At 41.0% G+C, this 14,699-nt stretch overlaps 1 protein-coding gene across 2 annotated transcripts in view; it reads left to right on the top strand.

Annotated features, from left to right (window-relative positions):
• CAP2 (cyclase associated actin cytoskeleton regulatory protein 2) overlaps positions 1-14,699 on the top strand; it is a 140,678-nt gene that overhangs the window by 21,767 nt on the left and 104,212 nt on the right. For both annotated transcript variants that reach the window (XM_072729072.1, XM_072729071.1), the window contains exons 2-3: positions 3,386-3,507; positions 7,748-7,848. In XM_072729072.1, coding sequence (XP_072585173.1) covers positions 3,387-3,507; positions 7,748-7,848 — 222 coding nt within the window. In that variant the 5' untranslated portion in view covers position 3,386. The remainder of the gene's footprint in view (positions 1-3,385; positions 3,508-7,747; positions 7,849-14,699) is intronic.

Raw genomic sequence — 14,699 nt, 5'->3', positions numbered from 1 at the left:
GATCTCAGGGTCTTGGGATCGAGCCCCACATCAAGATCCCTGCTCAGTGGGGAGTCTGCTTCTCCCTCTCCCTCCACCCCACCACCCCACTGTGCTCTGTCTCTCTCTGTCTCTGAAATAAATAAATAAAATCTTAAAAAAAATAATAAAAAGTTAAACTTTAAAAGGGGAAAATTCAAATGAGAAAAAAAAAGACAAACATGATGAGTTACACTTCCTATTACACAGGAGCTCAAAAAAGAATATGCCCAAATTAATATAAAACAAGGAATTCACCTCAAGTATAATTCCCTAAGACAGATCATTAGAAGGAGGAAGTCATGAATTTCTATATTCCTCCCCCTTTTTCTTTCCATCCAATGTCATAACCAGCCAGATAATTGTGTTTATTTACTCTAATCCAGAGGTTATAGGAGACCTCATCTTGGGGTTGACTTCTGCCTGAAAAGGAGGACTGGATAGTGGAGGCTAAGTTTGAGCCTCATCATCTGACCTAAGCTCTTTTTTCTTTCTTTCTTTCTTTTTTAAATTTATTTTAGAGAGAGGGAGAAAGAAAGAGAGGGGCAGGGAGAGGGCAAAGGGAGAGAGAGAATCCCAAGCAGACCCCCCACTGAGCATGGAACCCAATGCAGGGCTCAGTTTCCTGACCCTGAGACCATAACCCTCAACTGACTGAGCCACCCAGGTACCCCTGACCTAGGCTCTCGATCATCTGTCCATCTGTGTGTCTGGCTTCCCTCTACTTCTCGTCTGATTCTTAGAACATCTTACGTCCAGCCATCTTATATCCCCTTCTTCTGTTGGTGTCCTGGTCCAAGCCCATCTGTCTCTCCACTTGGCTCTGACTCATTCCTTACCCTGACCTTATTGTCTACATCCTCTGCCCTATCCCATTCCTCAGCCTAATTCTTAATTCCTGGCTCCCACTTCTTCATGAAAACTTGGCTCAATCCACTTTGAAAAACCAAGGCGAATGGGACTTGCCTGGGAAGAATTTGGAGAATCTGCTGCTCTGTTCTTTCTTCATTCTTGAGAGCCAGGATAACAGCTGAGGGCACATGTGAGGAGAAGCATGTGTGTGCATTTTTGGGAGAAGAGGGTACAGCCATCCTGGACCCCCTCATCCTCCCTGGGAATACTAACACGTATATTTTTGATATTTTGGTGCATTCTTTCTTTTATTTGTTCTTCTGCTTCTCTCGGAAACTGTTCTAAAATTTTAAACCCAGAGGCATCTTTCCAGCTCCCTTGCGTGAGCTGTATTTTGATCTCTTAAGAGGCTGTGACAAGACTCCAGGCCATGGTGATTTTACATGAAGTGACATCTGATTCGCTTCTAGACTGCATTCCATACCAATCAGCCCAGCCCTGCAGTTTGTGGGCTAACTCCTATTGTCTCTCAACATATGGAGCGCTATTAGATAGTGTGAGTTTGAGTCTTGTCAGGGAGGCTGATTAAGCCACAGTCAGGGACAGTCGTCCTAAGTGTGAAATGTAACAGGCCCTCTGAAACAGCACTGTGAGCCTCTGGAGGTGGTTGGTGCCTCTCTGTTGGGGCATCGGGAGCTCGCTAACAAAGCAAACACATTTTTTTTTCTTAGCATGGGCTTAGGTCTATGGCAGTAACATTTGGCAAGTTGAGTAACAGGGAACGCAGATAACTGTGAACAGATGGACAACTATTAAAAGATTTGAGGGGCTTTTATCATCTCTCAAATGGCCTTCACCCACCTACAGGATACCCAGTTCCCTTGCAAGATTACGTAAAGGATTCAATTAAATTTTCTTCCCTTTTTTTTCTCAATTGCAGTAGAAGCAAAAGCTCTGACGTTAAGAGGAAAAGAATAGATGAGAAACTTCTAATTTTGAATCCTCTTGGGATTAGATGCTGATTTCAGCCGTGCAGAGAATACTGCCCCATATTTTGAAAGAGTAGCTGCTGGCAGTTTTGGAGGAGATGACTTTCCAAAATAGACAGTGAACTCCTCCATCCGTATCTGATGACCATCTGACATTTGGATGCAGAATTACAGAGCTATCCATGTGTTTTGATAAGTATAACCTTGCTTTTAAGAATGGCAGTGGCAAATCATCATGTTTAAGCTCAAAACTAATGAAATACAAAATGCAAAAAATAAAAATAAAAAGCATTACTTTTTTCTTTGGAGAAGTAAAAAATATTACTTAGAGCAAAACTATTTACCCACCCTCTGGGGCAGCACCGTCTCTGATATGGGAGCGTGTCAGTGGTCTTTAGCTCAAGATGGTGCTTGGGAAGTTTGCAAGAGTGAGAACTACGGACACTGATTAAGATGAGGAATGTTTTACTCTCTCTGGGGCAGCAGCCTGCTTTTGCCAAAAGTAGCCATGGGTTGGTATGGTGGGAGCTAGGGTACCTCTAAGCTGGATCTCACGAGCCTGGCCAAATTAGATTGGGTTCCCTTCCTCAGGGGTCACCTTCATAACATTACATTAAAGGGCCAGCAATTTTAAGGCTCTCAGTGTAGCTCTCTAAGAAACATTTGGAAGCAGGAAGGATGGATACCCAACCCCACTTTTATCCTCAATCCCCTTACTCAGCATCAAACCCAATTTATCCCAGCCGAGACTGCTCGGTTACTGAAGCTTCCTGTCTCTAGAAACTACCCCACCTGGAATTAAATTTTTGTCCACAAATAACCAGCAGCCAAAGGAAATAAGCATTTTTTTATATTTTAAATGAAAATCTCCACCATTCAGAATAATTGTAATCTAAAATATTCCAGCGACAGAAACACTAAAGATAGTGATAAGTAGAAGACAGTTAGCTCTTGGAGGTAAAACCCCATTTGCCTGCTAAATGATCCAGTTTTATAAACTTGTAGTCCCAAGCTGGGCTGTTTGGCTTAAGATAATTGAGTAAATAAGCAATTATCAGTGGGTTTAGTATCCCCTGGAGCATTATACTTGTAGAGAAAGAATCATTGGAAGTAGCTAAAATATGTTCCTTTAGTAGAAGTTGGCAATATTAATTGTGAGATATATGTTCACAGGCTTTTAAGTATATGCTAGACATAGATTGTATCATAGCTGGAGGACGCATCCAAGGAGACACTTGTTAATGGCATCGGGAGTGAATTTCTTGTATATTATATATGGGACATATACATGTCATTGAATTGAATGGAAAATAAGATCAATATACTTTGTGGGTTTCTTTTGTTCCAAATTTTATGTTTTTGAAATTTTACCTATTTTCCTGCTCTGGAGAAATACTCTCCAGGTAATGAAAGCCATTCCAAGCAATTTGTATTTTCCTTCTCAATGCTGTTAAGTCTACTGGTGTCAGCTTGCTAATCCTCCCCGACATTCACACGGACTCCGTTTGTGTCTTGTGTTTTTCTAGAATGGCAGAGATGCAGGGACTGATGGAGCGACTGGAGCGGGTGGTCGGCCGACTGGAGGTACTGTCTGCAGAGTCACACCGGCCTCCTGGGGACTTCAGGGAAATTAATGGTGTCAATGGAGGTAGGACACAAACTGTTGTCATTACTGGTCTCTGTGAGGGTCTCTTAATGTTATCCTTCTCACTTAATTCTCAGGAAACATTTTTTAAAATATTTTATTTGTTTATTTGACAGAATGAGAAAGAGAGAGAGAGAGAATAAGCAGAGTGAACTGCAGGCAGAGGGAGAGGGAGAAGCAGACTCTCTGCTGAGCAGGGAGCCTGATGCAGGTCTCGATCCCAGGACCCCGAGATCATGACGTGAACCCAAGGCAGATACTTAACTGACTGAGCCACCCAGGTGCCCTTCAAGAAATATTTTTATTGACTTTCTGCAATTTTCATACTCTTTCATTTATATGTGACCATGACATTAACCAGATGCAAGCCATCCCTGAAAAGGGGAAAAGAAAAATATTTCAATGCATAATCCACAAAAATTACCAGTTATCTGTGCCTATTTCTAATCAAATTTGCCTTTAAAATTATATGCTCATGCCACACTTGAAAAAAAAATGTTTAGGGGCACCTGGGTGGCTCAGTGGTTGAGCATCTGCCCTGGGCTCAGGTCATGATCCCGGGGTCCAAGGATCAAGTCCTGTATCAGGCTCCTGGCAGGGAGTCTGCTTCTCCCTCTGCCTCTCTCTGTGTGTCTCTTGTGAATAAACAAATAAATAATAAATAAATAGATATTTTTTAAAAAGATTTTAAAATATTAATGATCAGACGTAAAAAGCTAACTATGTAACATAAGAAGTTAACACTAAGGATCCCATATGTGGCAAACGCTTTAAGTTATCGACAGTAATTTTTCTAATTCCTTCTTGTCTGAGGTTGTAGATTTAACAAAATAAAAATACAGGACACCCAGTCACATTTGAATTTCAGATGGACTACTTTTTTTTTTTTTTTTTTTTTTTGGCATAAGTGTGTTCCAAATACTGCATGGGATATACTGCATGGTACACACTTATTCTAAAAATTTATTCATTGTTTATTTGAAATTCAAATGTAACGGGGGGCTCTGCATTTCATCTGGCAACTCTATTCTTGTGTCAAGTACATTTCCTCTTTATCTGACCCATTTTGAATCCTATCAGGCTTTGGGGGCTGGGAAAAGCCTTGGGGAATGGGGGCTTCAAAAAAAAAGCTTTCACCAGGCAAGATCCACATTGGTGCTTCTAGAATTTCAGGCATATTTGGAGCTGTGCCTTGGGACAGAAATTACTGTGTGAGCACAAATGCACAGGCTGGTCCCCCCCCCCCCCCCCCCCCGGAACATAATGAAAATTAAAATGCTTTGAATGAATTGAAAGGGGGTGTTGTTTAAAGGGAGGCTGCCAGGGGCCTGTAAGTTTCTTCCACATTAACTGAGACACATCTGTGATTTCATTTTAAGCCTCTTTTTGTTAACTATATAGTTGGTATATGAGATTCAGTAAACCTCATTTGTAAGGAAATATTTTCATATTCGCTTCAGTAACTTGGTTTCCTTATGTCTTTGACATCAGGTGATCAAATTACAATTGCTGACCACAGAGAGAAAATCTGTAAATACATAAAATAAAGTTAAAATCCCAATTCTCAGAAGACTGTGTTGTTGAATGAAGTGGGGGGAATAATTTGAACCTCTTTAGGCTTCAGGAGGTACTGGACTACACTTCGTATTTTCTTTGTGAAAAAATAATTTTCGGGGAAAATGAATTAGCTAAACAAAATTGGAAGGCTATAATTAAATTACTTATGTATTTAAACAAGTATTTTCTAATATAGCAAATCATTCTAAACCAGTTATTAAAATAAGGTCTTGTAAAACAACTTAGCCAGCAATTTCTTATCCAACTTGAAATGAAGTAGGATTATTGGTAAGCAGGATAATTAGCAAAATATCCAAATGATACCCATCCTTAAAACATTTTATTAATCTTAAATAGCATTACTTTCATTTCTTAATTTAATGAGCTTTGATGATCTTCTAAATTCTATTTTTAGTTTTTTAAAGATTTTTATTTATTTATTCATGAGAGACACAGAAAGAGAGGCAGAGACACAGGCAGAGGGAGGAGAAGCAGGCTCCATTGAAGGAGCCCGATGTGGGACTCGATCCTGGGAATCCGGGATCACGCCCTGAGCCAAAAGCAGACACTCAACCGCTGAATCACCCAGGTGTCCCTAAATTCTATTTTTAACAAGTCCTTGAGGGCAACCTCTTACTCTAAATATAAACATCATTATTACAGTGATGTTATAAATATATTTTTTTTAATTCTTAAGTTTAAAGGAAACTTTAGATGGAACCATTACAAAATCTGTAATGTGCACAAATCAGAGAACTGCCTACTTATGATACTGGTGCTATGTTGGTTTTTTTGATGTATTTTCTTTCTTTCTCCCCCTGATAATCAGGTAAGTTTGTCTCAACAGTTGAAGAAGTATTTTTGTATGCCTGCCAAGTAACAAGTACTACATTATATGCAAAGAAATCTAAGCTGAATTATACATATAGTCAGAATATTATTAGATACAGTCAGAATCCTCCAGAATCTTTGGTCTCCATGCATTACTATTCAGGGCCACAGATGCTTTGATTAAGGGATGCTCACAAGCTGCAGTTTGGGAAAAAAGGTCATTAAAGGCTGCCCAGAGAAGGTGTGAGCAGAGCTGAGTGATGAAAGAAAATTGGAAAATAGTCCCTTTTATCACCACTCCTTTTGCTATGTAGAGTGCTTTGTCGCATTTCTAAAACCTCCCACTTTAAACACATAGCAGAGACTTCTGAGGTGTCTCCCCCTGCAACAGATGGGTTTATTTGCTTCCAAGTGGATCTATAAGGAATCTTTGGGCTTGCCCCCCTTTCACATTCCAGAAGTTGGTATGGACTGTATTTTGAATGTTACAGTAACTCAGCTTCAAGAGCCTGCTTAGAAGTTAGGCTGTAGGTGCACAACACTGTCAACAACTGTTTACATCACCCTCTGGGCCTGTGGAAATGGGCCTCTAGGAAAAAGACGGAAGCTTTATCCTACAGGTTTATGAGCATGGATACTTCAGTACAGTATGAGAAAGGGAATCCTAGGTTTTGGTTTGGATTTTTTTAAAAGATTTTATTTATTTTTTATTTGAGAGAAAGAGAGTGAGAAAGCATGAGTAGGGGAGGGGCAAAGGGAGAGGGACAAACAGACTCCCCACTGAGCAGGGAGCCCAATGTGGGGCTTGATCCCAGGACCCTGGGATCATAAGCTGAGCCGAAGGCAGATGCTAGACCAACTGAGCCACCCAGGTGCTTCTGGTTTGGATTTTAATTATCTCTAGGGTTGAGTTTCTCCATATTAGGGCCACAAAATCTGGGACTGAGACAGTTTATCTGTTAGTTTAAGGCAGGAAAAGAGAGGCAGAGCATGCCAGATTGGGCTGATGTCACTTGGGTTTTGACAGTAAGTTGCCAGATCAAAACTTAATGTGAGTTAGCTCAACAGTCCTTTTCATGCCTCCCAACTCCCCTTCCTTCCTCCGGGAACTGAGGATAGGGCAGAACAGAATGTGTGGCACCTGTGTTCTTTTCCTACTTGCCCAGAGTTTATTATTGCCTTTTAATTGTCCTAGGTAATCTTAATAACTGTTTACAAGGTTGTATAGCACCTGGGCAGGTCAGTGTAGTAGAAAGTACACCAGCTTTGGATCAATAAGGCTTGTCAGTTCTTATTTTTTATTTTTTTTTTATTTTTTTTATTTTTTATTTTTTTTATTTATTTATGATAGTCACAGAGAGAGAGAGAGAGGCAGAGACACAGGCAGAGGGAGAAGCAGGCTCCATGCACCGGGAGCCTGATGTGGGATTCGATCCCGGGTCTCCAGGATCGCGCCCTGGGCCAAAGGCAGGCGCCAAACCGCTGCGCCACCCAGGGATCCCCAAGGCTTGTCAGTTCTTAAATCTACCTCTTATTTGACCTATGGCTTTGGTCAAGTCATGTGCTCTGCATCTCTATTTCTTCATCAGTAAAACTGATGCTACTTACCTCATGAGTTTGGGGGAGAAATAAATTAATATGTAGGTGAAAGTGCTTACTCGGATGAAAAATAGCAAAGCATCGTTTTCTTGAGCCTTTGAGAAGTATTTCATAAATACTGTCTGAGTGAATGAATGCCCTGGTAAAAAGAATGAGAACAGCATGAATGATATTAAGCTTCCATAGTTCCTATGGCAAAGAAATACCAGCTTTTCATTAAACTCCAGGACACTGACAAACTGTGCTTCTTCCAAAGGTGTGGCACCCTCCGTAGAAGCCTTTGATAAGCTGATGAACAGCATGGTGGCAGAGTTTTTAAAGAAGAGTAGGATCCTTGCTGGCGATGTGGAGACTCACGTGAGTACTCTCCCCTCTTATTCTCCATGGACATGACTACTACTAAAAAACCCAAAATGACAAGGGTGGGTGATGATATGGGGAGATTGGCACCCTTGTGCATTCTGGTGGGAATATAAAATGGTGCAGCTAGTATGGAATTCCAGCAATCCCACTTCTGAGCATATACCCAAAGAATTGAAAGCAGGATCTTGAAGAAGTATTTGTACACCCATGTTTACAGCAGTATTATTCACAATAGCCAAGAGGTAGAAGCAAATGTGTTGACTAGATGAATGAGTGAAAACAATGAGATGTATATGTACAAGGGAATATTATTCACCCTTAAAAATAAGGAAATCCTGATCCATGCTACCATGTCAGTATCCCCTGAGGATATTTTGCTGAGTGAAATAGGCCAGTCACCAAAGGACAAATACCATATGATTCCACTTATGTAGAGGTATCTATGATCTCATTTATATGAGGTATCTCGAGTAGTCAAACTCATAGGTGCAGAAAATAGAATGGTGGCTCCTCGGAGTTGGAGGGAAGGAGGGGTGGGAACTTGTTTAATGGATACAGAGTTTTAGTTTTGCAATGGAAACTAAACTCCAGAAAAGGTTCTTGAGATCTGTTGCACAATAATGTGAATATGCTTAATGCTACTGAGCTATGCATTTAAAAATGGTCACGATGTTAAATTGTGTTATGTGTGTTTTACCACAATGAAAAAGTGCAGCCTGAGGAAAAGCAAAGCCAAGAATCTGATAATCTTTGGATTAGTAAAGACCTTTAATGATAACTAGGCCAGCCTCCCAGTATTAGACATTTTTAATACATTTGCAAACGTTTAGCATCATCTTTGAGAGTAGTCATTATTTGTATACATTTAGTGAAAATCGGATGTAATAACAAAACCAATTAAAACCTAAAAGAAATGTATCATCATGTTCTTATTTTTTATTTGCCTTTATTTTTCACAGAGGATTAAATTCCAAATCCATCTGCTTATGGATTTCTCAGCAATGTCAAAACCATTTTCAGTATAGATTCACAGAAAACCTGATTCTTGATTAAAGCTGTGATTTGCGGTAAAAGAAAAAAAAAACAACATAAAAAGGGACTCTCTCTACTTGCCCCCCAGTTAGACGTTGCATGCAACACCCAACAGCAGTCTTCCAGGTGATTTGGTGACTCAGGTTATAGCAGAGTTTCCAGGAGTGTAATTAATAGTGCTCATCTCATCACATTTGCAATGCATTTGTTCACCACATCTAAGAAAAGCGAAGGTTCTCCTCATGACCTCCATTTTTATTAAATATACCTATTGAAATGCCCATTGGCAAAAGAAGGGAAGCTCTGATATACACAAGTTCTAGAAAAGTCTGTGTTATAAGACATGTTCACTTCAAATGTGTTATGGATCTCAGTAATTACTCTGGCCTGCTCTTGAGCTTTCATGAGTTTGTTCACAAGAAACCTTGTACGCATTAAGATAGTGGCTGAGCTTCTTCTGTTCTGAGGCATGATGGTACCTGAACACTAACACATAAAATGGATTATTACTGCCAAAACACTAGAGAGATTCTTGAGTGATTGACAAACATTTACTGTCTTGAGTACTATAATAATAATTATTGGATCATTATTGTTACTATCTGTTTAAGATTTTAATTAATTAACTTGTTTATTTGAGAGAGAGAGAGAGAAAGAGAGCAGGAGCAGGAGGGACAGAGAGTGATGGAGAATCCCAAACAGGCTCTGCACTGAGCATGGAGCCCGATGTGGGGCTCGATCTCATGACCCTGAGATCATAACCTGAGCCAAAATCAAGAGTCGGCCACTTAACCAACTGCACACGCATGGCCCCTCATTATTGTAACTATTAATTAACATTGACTTGGTGCTTCCAAGGTACAAAGTACATTATAACTCTCATCAGTAATAGCTCACCAAACTATGTATAGAAGCATTTTACTAGAGAATCAGGAGGCCTATAAATAGATATATTTAATTTTGCATTAAAAAAACAGGTAGAGTTTGCATACTAAGTAAGTCTCTTCAGATTCCATAGTAAACAGTTCCTTTCAATTCTTTTCAGAACAAAGTGAATTATAAAGTGTAGCTTCATTTATATCAAGTTTTTTCTTCTCTCCACTAATCAGCCTGAAAACAGTATGACTCAGTTGAAGGGCTTTTCTCATAATGGATGCATAATGCTTAAAGAAATTTATGTTTTCACTGGTAAGTTTTTTAAAAAATGAAAGAACGAAGATAAGGAGAAAAAGAAGGAAGAGAGGAGGAGGAGGAGAAGAAGAAAAATAAGTGGAGGAGGAGAAGAGAAGAGAAGAGAAGAGAAGAGAAGAGAAAGAAAAATTTGTCATCCAAAAGTTTAGACTCTGATTCTATACCACAAAGGGAGTACAGGGCAGCTATTGTCCATCTGCCCATGACTTGCAAGTGGTTTATTTTTTTCTCTCTTATAGAACCATGTGTCATTGACATTAAGCTTGCAGCTGCTGCCTCTCACATAAGCCAGAAGTGGGGGTTGAACTTTGTTCCAAGAACACACCTGTTGCCTGGAAAAAAAAAAAAAAACCCTCACATACCTGATTGTACAGTATGGAAATTTGAGAATGACACAAATGTGCATCATGTTAAATCCTAGCCCTGTGTTTAAAAGCTATTTCACAGATACTACTAATGAATAAGGTTAGCCAAGCAATGATTTAACGTCTGCTTCGATGTGTTGGCTGCTGGCTGGGCTTAATTTACTGATCACTCAATAGTCTATTGACAGAACAGACCACAAAAAAGGAGAACTAATAGCTACAATTAGGAAGCTCTGCTGAACCAAAGAGCATAACAGGTTTAGAAGAGATTAGATCTTGTAAAGCCTTCTTGGATGCAACATAAACCAAAGGGCTTATTGAAACTACTCTTCAACCCAGGAACAGTGATGCAGCTTGCATCCCCTTTTAAAAAGAATCGACAGTGCATAATTTTATAATAGAGGTTTAGATTAAATGGAGTCTTGAATGTCAAAGGCAAGGGTCCTCCAGAAGCTGGATGTACGTAATACTGAGCCCTTGGTCAGACATCATTTATCCTTAACTGGACTAATGTGATTGTTTCTTACAAAGCTGTCCTGTTGTTATTCATGGTCTGTGGAACCAACCTCGGGCTAGTTTTAAATGATTTGACAATCACGAAACAGCCACAAATCCTATAGTGCCTCTTAATGCAAACCCTTTTTGGAGACTTATGGAATTTACATTTTAAAAATGTCTCTAGAAGTCTGGAACATTTATTTTCTGTCCTTGATTAAAATGGATAAGAAAGAAACACTCTTTTATTCATCGTTTCATAAAAATGAGAGAACCATAATTTGAACAAAAAGGCAATAAAATTCAATTAAGAAGTGTAACACACTTAAGCATAGCATGATTAACTCACATTGCAGTGTTAGGACCTTGACTTCCCTGCCTTCACGAAGGGTGAACATTTTTAGGCAATTATGATAGCTACACTCGTGGGTCACAGTCACTACTCTAGATGTTTCTAGTCTTGGGTCATTTATTTAAATCATCTCCAAAATGTTTTTTGTTCATTTTATGCCATGCTGGCTGAGTAACGAGTTCAGAGTGGCTGACTAGGACTAGCAGTTTGTATTTGGATCTTAGAGCTGGCTCAACCTTTTACAGCATAACCTTGAGCTAGGCTCTTACCCTACTCAGTAATGAGGCTGGATGACCTCCCTCCCAAGGCCTCTCCCTTTCTCCCTGCCAGTTGGAATGTCACCTGTCGCGTTAGCATTAAAGCCTGAGGGAGGGACTATTCGGTTTCCAAACAGAGCTTGCCATGGGGCATCATCCCCATGATAAACGCATCTTGAGCCATGCCAGGCAAAGTACTTCAATCATCTCAACATCCAAAACAAGCAGAAGGACACATGTCAGAAAAAGGATGCATAGGACACTAAAGATAAAATACCATCTTGCTTTACTGTGATATAGAAGACAGCCAGACTCCTTCATTTAGAGAGACCTTGAGGCCTCTGTGAGTCTATCCTTCTTGCTCTCATGGGTTCTCACTTATTCCTTTCTATGAATCTTTTCTCTGTAATAATTAATTCTATCTCTGGAATAAATAACACAAAATGTGTCCATATTTATTTTACTAATTGTATCCTGATCTTCCTTCAGTTTTAGAAAACATTTTTGCGTAATTTGTACTCATTTTAAAAGTGACCATTTTAGAGGCACCTGGGTGGCTCAGTCAGTTAAGCATCTGCGTTTAGGTCAGGTCATGATCCTGGGGTCCTGGGATCGAGCCCTGCATCAGGCTCCCTCCTGAGTGAGGAGTCAGCTTCTCCCCTCTCCCTCTACCTCTTCCCCTGTTTGTGCTCTCTCTCAAATAAATAAAATCTTTTTTTAAAGTGGCCATTTTGGGTTACCTAGGTGACTTAATTGATTAAACAATTTGTGTCTTGACCTCAGCTCAGGTCTTGATCTGAGGGTCTGAGTTCAAGACTCGCAATGGGCTCCGTGCTGGGTATGGAGCCTACTCAAAAAAAAAAAAAAAAAAAAATTGCATCTTAGATGCTTTAAAACCTGGGTTTATATAAGAACCCTCCTGCCCTCACTATAAAAGCAAACAAACAAAAAATCATCAGAAGCACAGGTTGGGGGTTGACTCCACAAACAACCCATTCAACACAGATCTCTCTCATTCTCCAGCTCACCTTCAGCCAAGTTGTTTCTCCCATTAACTTTTAGTTTACTGATAATTGCTTTATTTGACACATTTATTTTTACTGTAACTAGACATAGAGTACTTTGGCAGTTTCAAGCCCAAAGGATCTGTATGCCTTTCACATTCTCCAAATGGCAGAGACCCAAAAAATGACTTGTAGAAAGAACTCTGCCCCTGGATTTCATACAGACTTTGAGCTGGGACTTTTCTTTCTTACTATCTTAGGCAATTATGATTGTCAGAATTATTAGAGAAGGAGATACCTTAAAATCACCCCTTCTAATATACATCCCCTCCCCGCCCCCCACACACACACAGACGAGAGGACATCAGTGATAGGTCAAGTCACGAACCATGACTTCATGAGCAAGGAGTCTGGTCTCTCCAGTTGTGATCGTTTGGGTGGGGAGACGCCTCCCTTTGACTCTCTGGGCAGCTGTGTCCCCATCACCCTTGTGGGGAGCTGGATCCTTAGTGAGGATCCCTCCCCCGCTCTGTAAACCTCAGTGGCTCCCGTGTCCCCTTCCCGATTTCCAAGTGAGGGAAAAGGTCAGGAGGACAGCTGGCTCAGATGAGGGCTGAGGAGAGGGAAGCACATCACCACCGCTCATGTGCTCTAGGTGTCTCCTCAGAGCAGCGCTGAGTGAGGCGACGGGGAGGATGGTGGCCTCCAGGACAGATGCCCCGTGTCCTTGGAGGGTCTTGGCTTCTGTCCCATCTCACCAGCCTGGTCTCAGCCTGGTTCCTGGTCCTCGCTCACTGTGCCTGGCCTCGCTCACTGGAAGGTCACACATAAATCACCAGTCTCTGTCATCGTTTCTTCCCAAGAACGTGAAGAATTTTTATTCTCAGCATTGGACACATATTTTGTGAGCCAGCACATGCTCTGACACACAGCCCATTCCTGCTAGGCCGCTAGCCCTAGTGGGACATCCCTGTGACCGCCTTTTTTTTTTTTTTTTAAGATTTGTTGTTTATTCATGAGAGACACACAGAGAGAGAGGCAGAGACACAGGCCGAGGGAGAAGCAGGGTCCCTGCAGGGAGCCCCATGTGGAGCTCAATCCTGGGATCACGCCCTGAGCCGGAGGCAGATGCTCAACCACTGAGCCACCCAGGTGCCCCTCCCCAATTCCCCCAACCCCTTATCCCTTTCTGTTCTGGGGTCGCTAGTGTGAACAGCACCATGAGTAAGGATGCATTCTGAGCATGCCCAGGCCTGCTGTGGCTGGGGGCAGCCATGTCCCCCACCAGCTGGCACCTCTTGGCCTACACCTGGGAACAAAGATTATTGAGTCTCACACCAATGGCACTGCTCTGTGTAGCAGCACAGCAAGAATCTGCAGCTCAGGCCACGTCAGGAGTTCCCGAGGGCAACCAGCAACTTCTCTCCAGCCGTATTTGTCCTTGGCAGTACCCTCGCTTCTGTCGAAATTTAATCAGGCTCCTTCGTGCTACAAAATACATGTCTTGTCCTCAGCTTTCTCTTTCCCCCCATCCTTCCCTCTTCCTAAAACTACGCCAATATGGGAAACATTTGTTTGTTTTCTCTCTAGACTTCAGGATAACTTAATTGTCTGCCCAGAGGCTGCTTCAGCATCTGAAAATTAATACTTTGTCTAAAAGTAATGACCTGATTGCATTTAGATTATCTTGTTATTTCTCTCCATGCACCTGTCCCCACAAGACACACGCACACACACATACACACATGTGCATATCCACTCTGTGCCTAGGAGTTCCTCATCACGCTGGATCAGCTACATACAAGAAAAAACAGTCCCAGGCAAATATATTGGATGTCAGGCCCAAGACCCCCCTCAGATTGTAGGAAATACGTTTGCAGATTTGTTGGCGTGTGGAAGGCAAGTACAAAATAGGCTTTCTCCTTTTTAGTAGTAGTATTTAGATTATTTATTTCATATATTTATTAGTATATTTAGTATTTAGGTTGTGGTTTACCAATGTGAGTTTCAAAATATGAGAGTTTATACATTTTATAACACGTTACAAGCCAACTCTTCTTAATATATCAAATGTAAGATGTTTTAGTGTCGTAAAAGAAAAGAGTACACGGGGATCCCTGGGTGGCTCAGCAGTTAAGCATCTGCCTTT

Source organism: Vulpes vulpes, chromosome 12 (assembly GCF_048418805.1).
Source record: "Vulpes vulpes isolate BD-2025 chromosome 12, VulVul3, whole genome shotgun sequence".
NCBI lineage: Eukaryota > Metazoa > Chordata > Mammalia > Carnivora > Canidae > Vulpes > Vulpes vulpes.
This window is presented reverse-complemented; position numbering and strand designations above follow the sequence as displayed.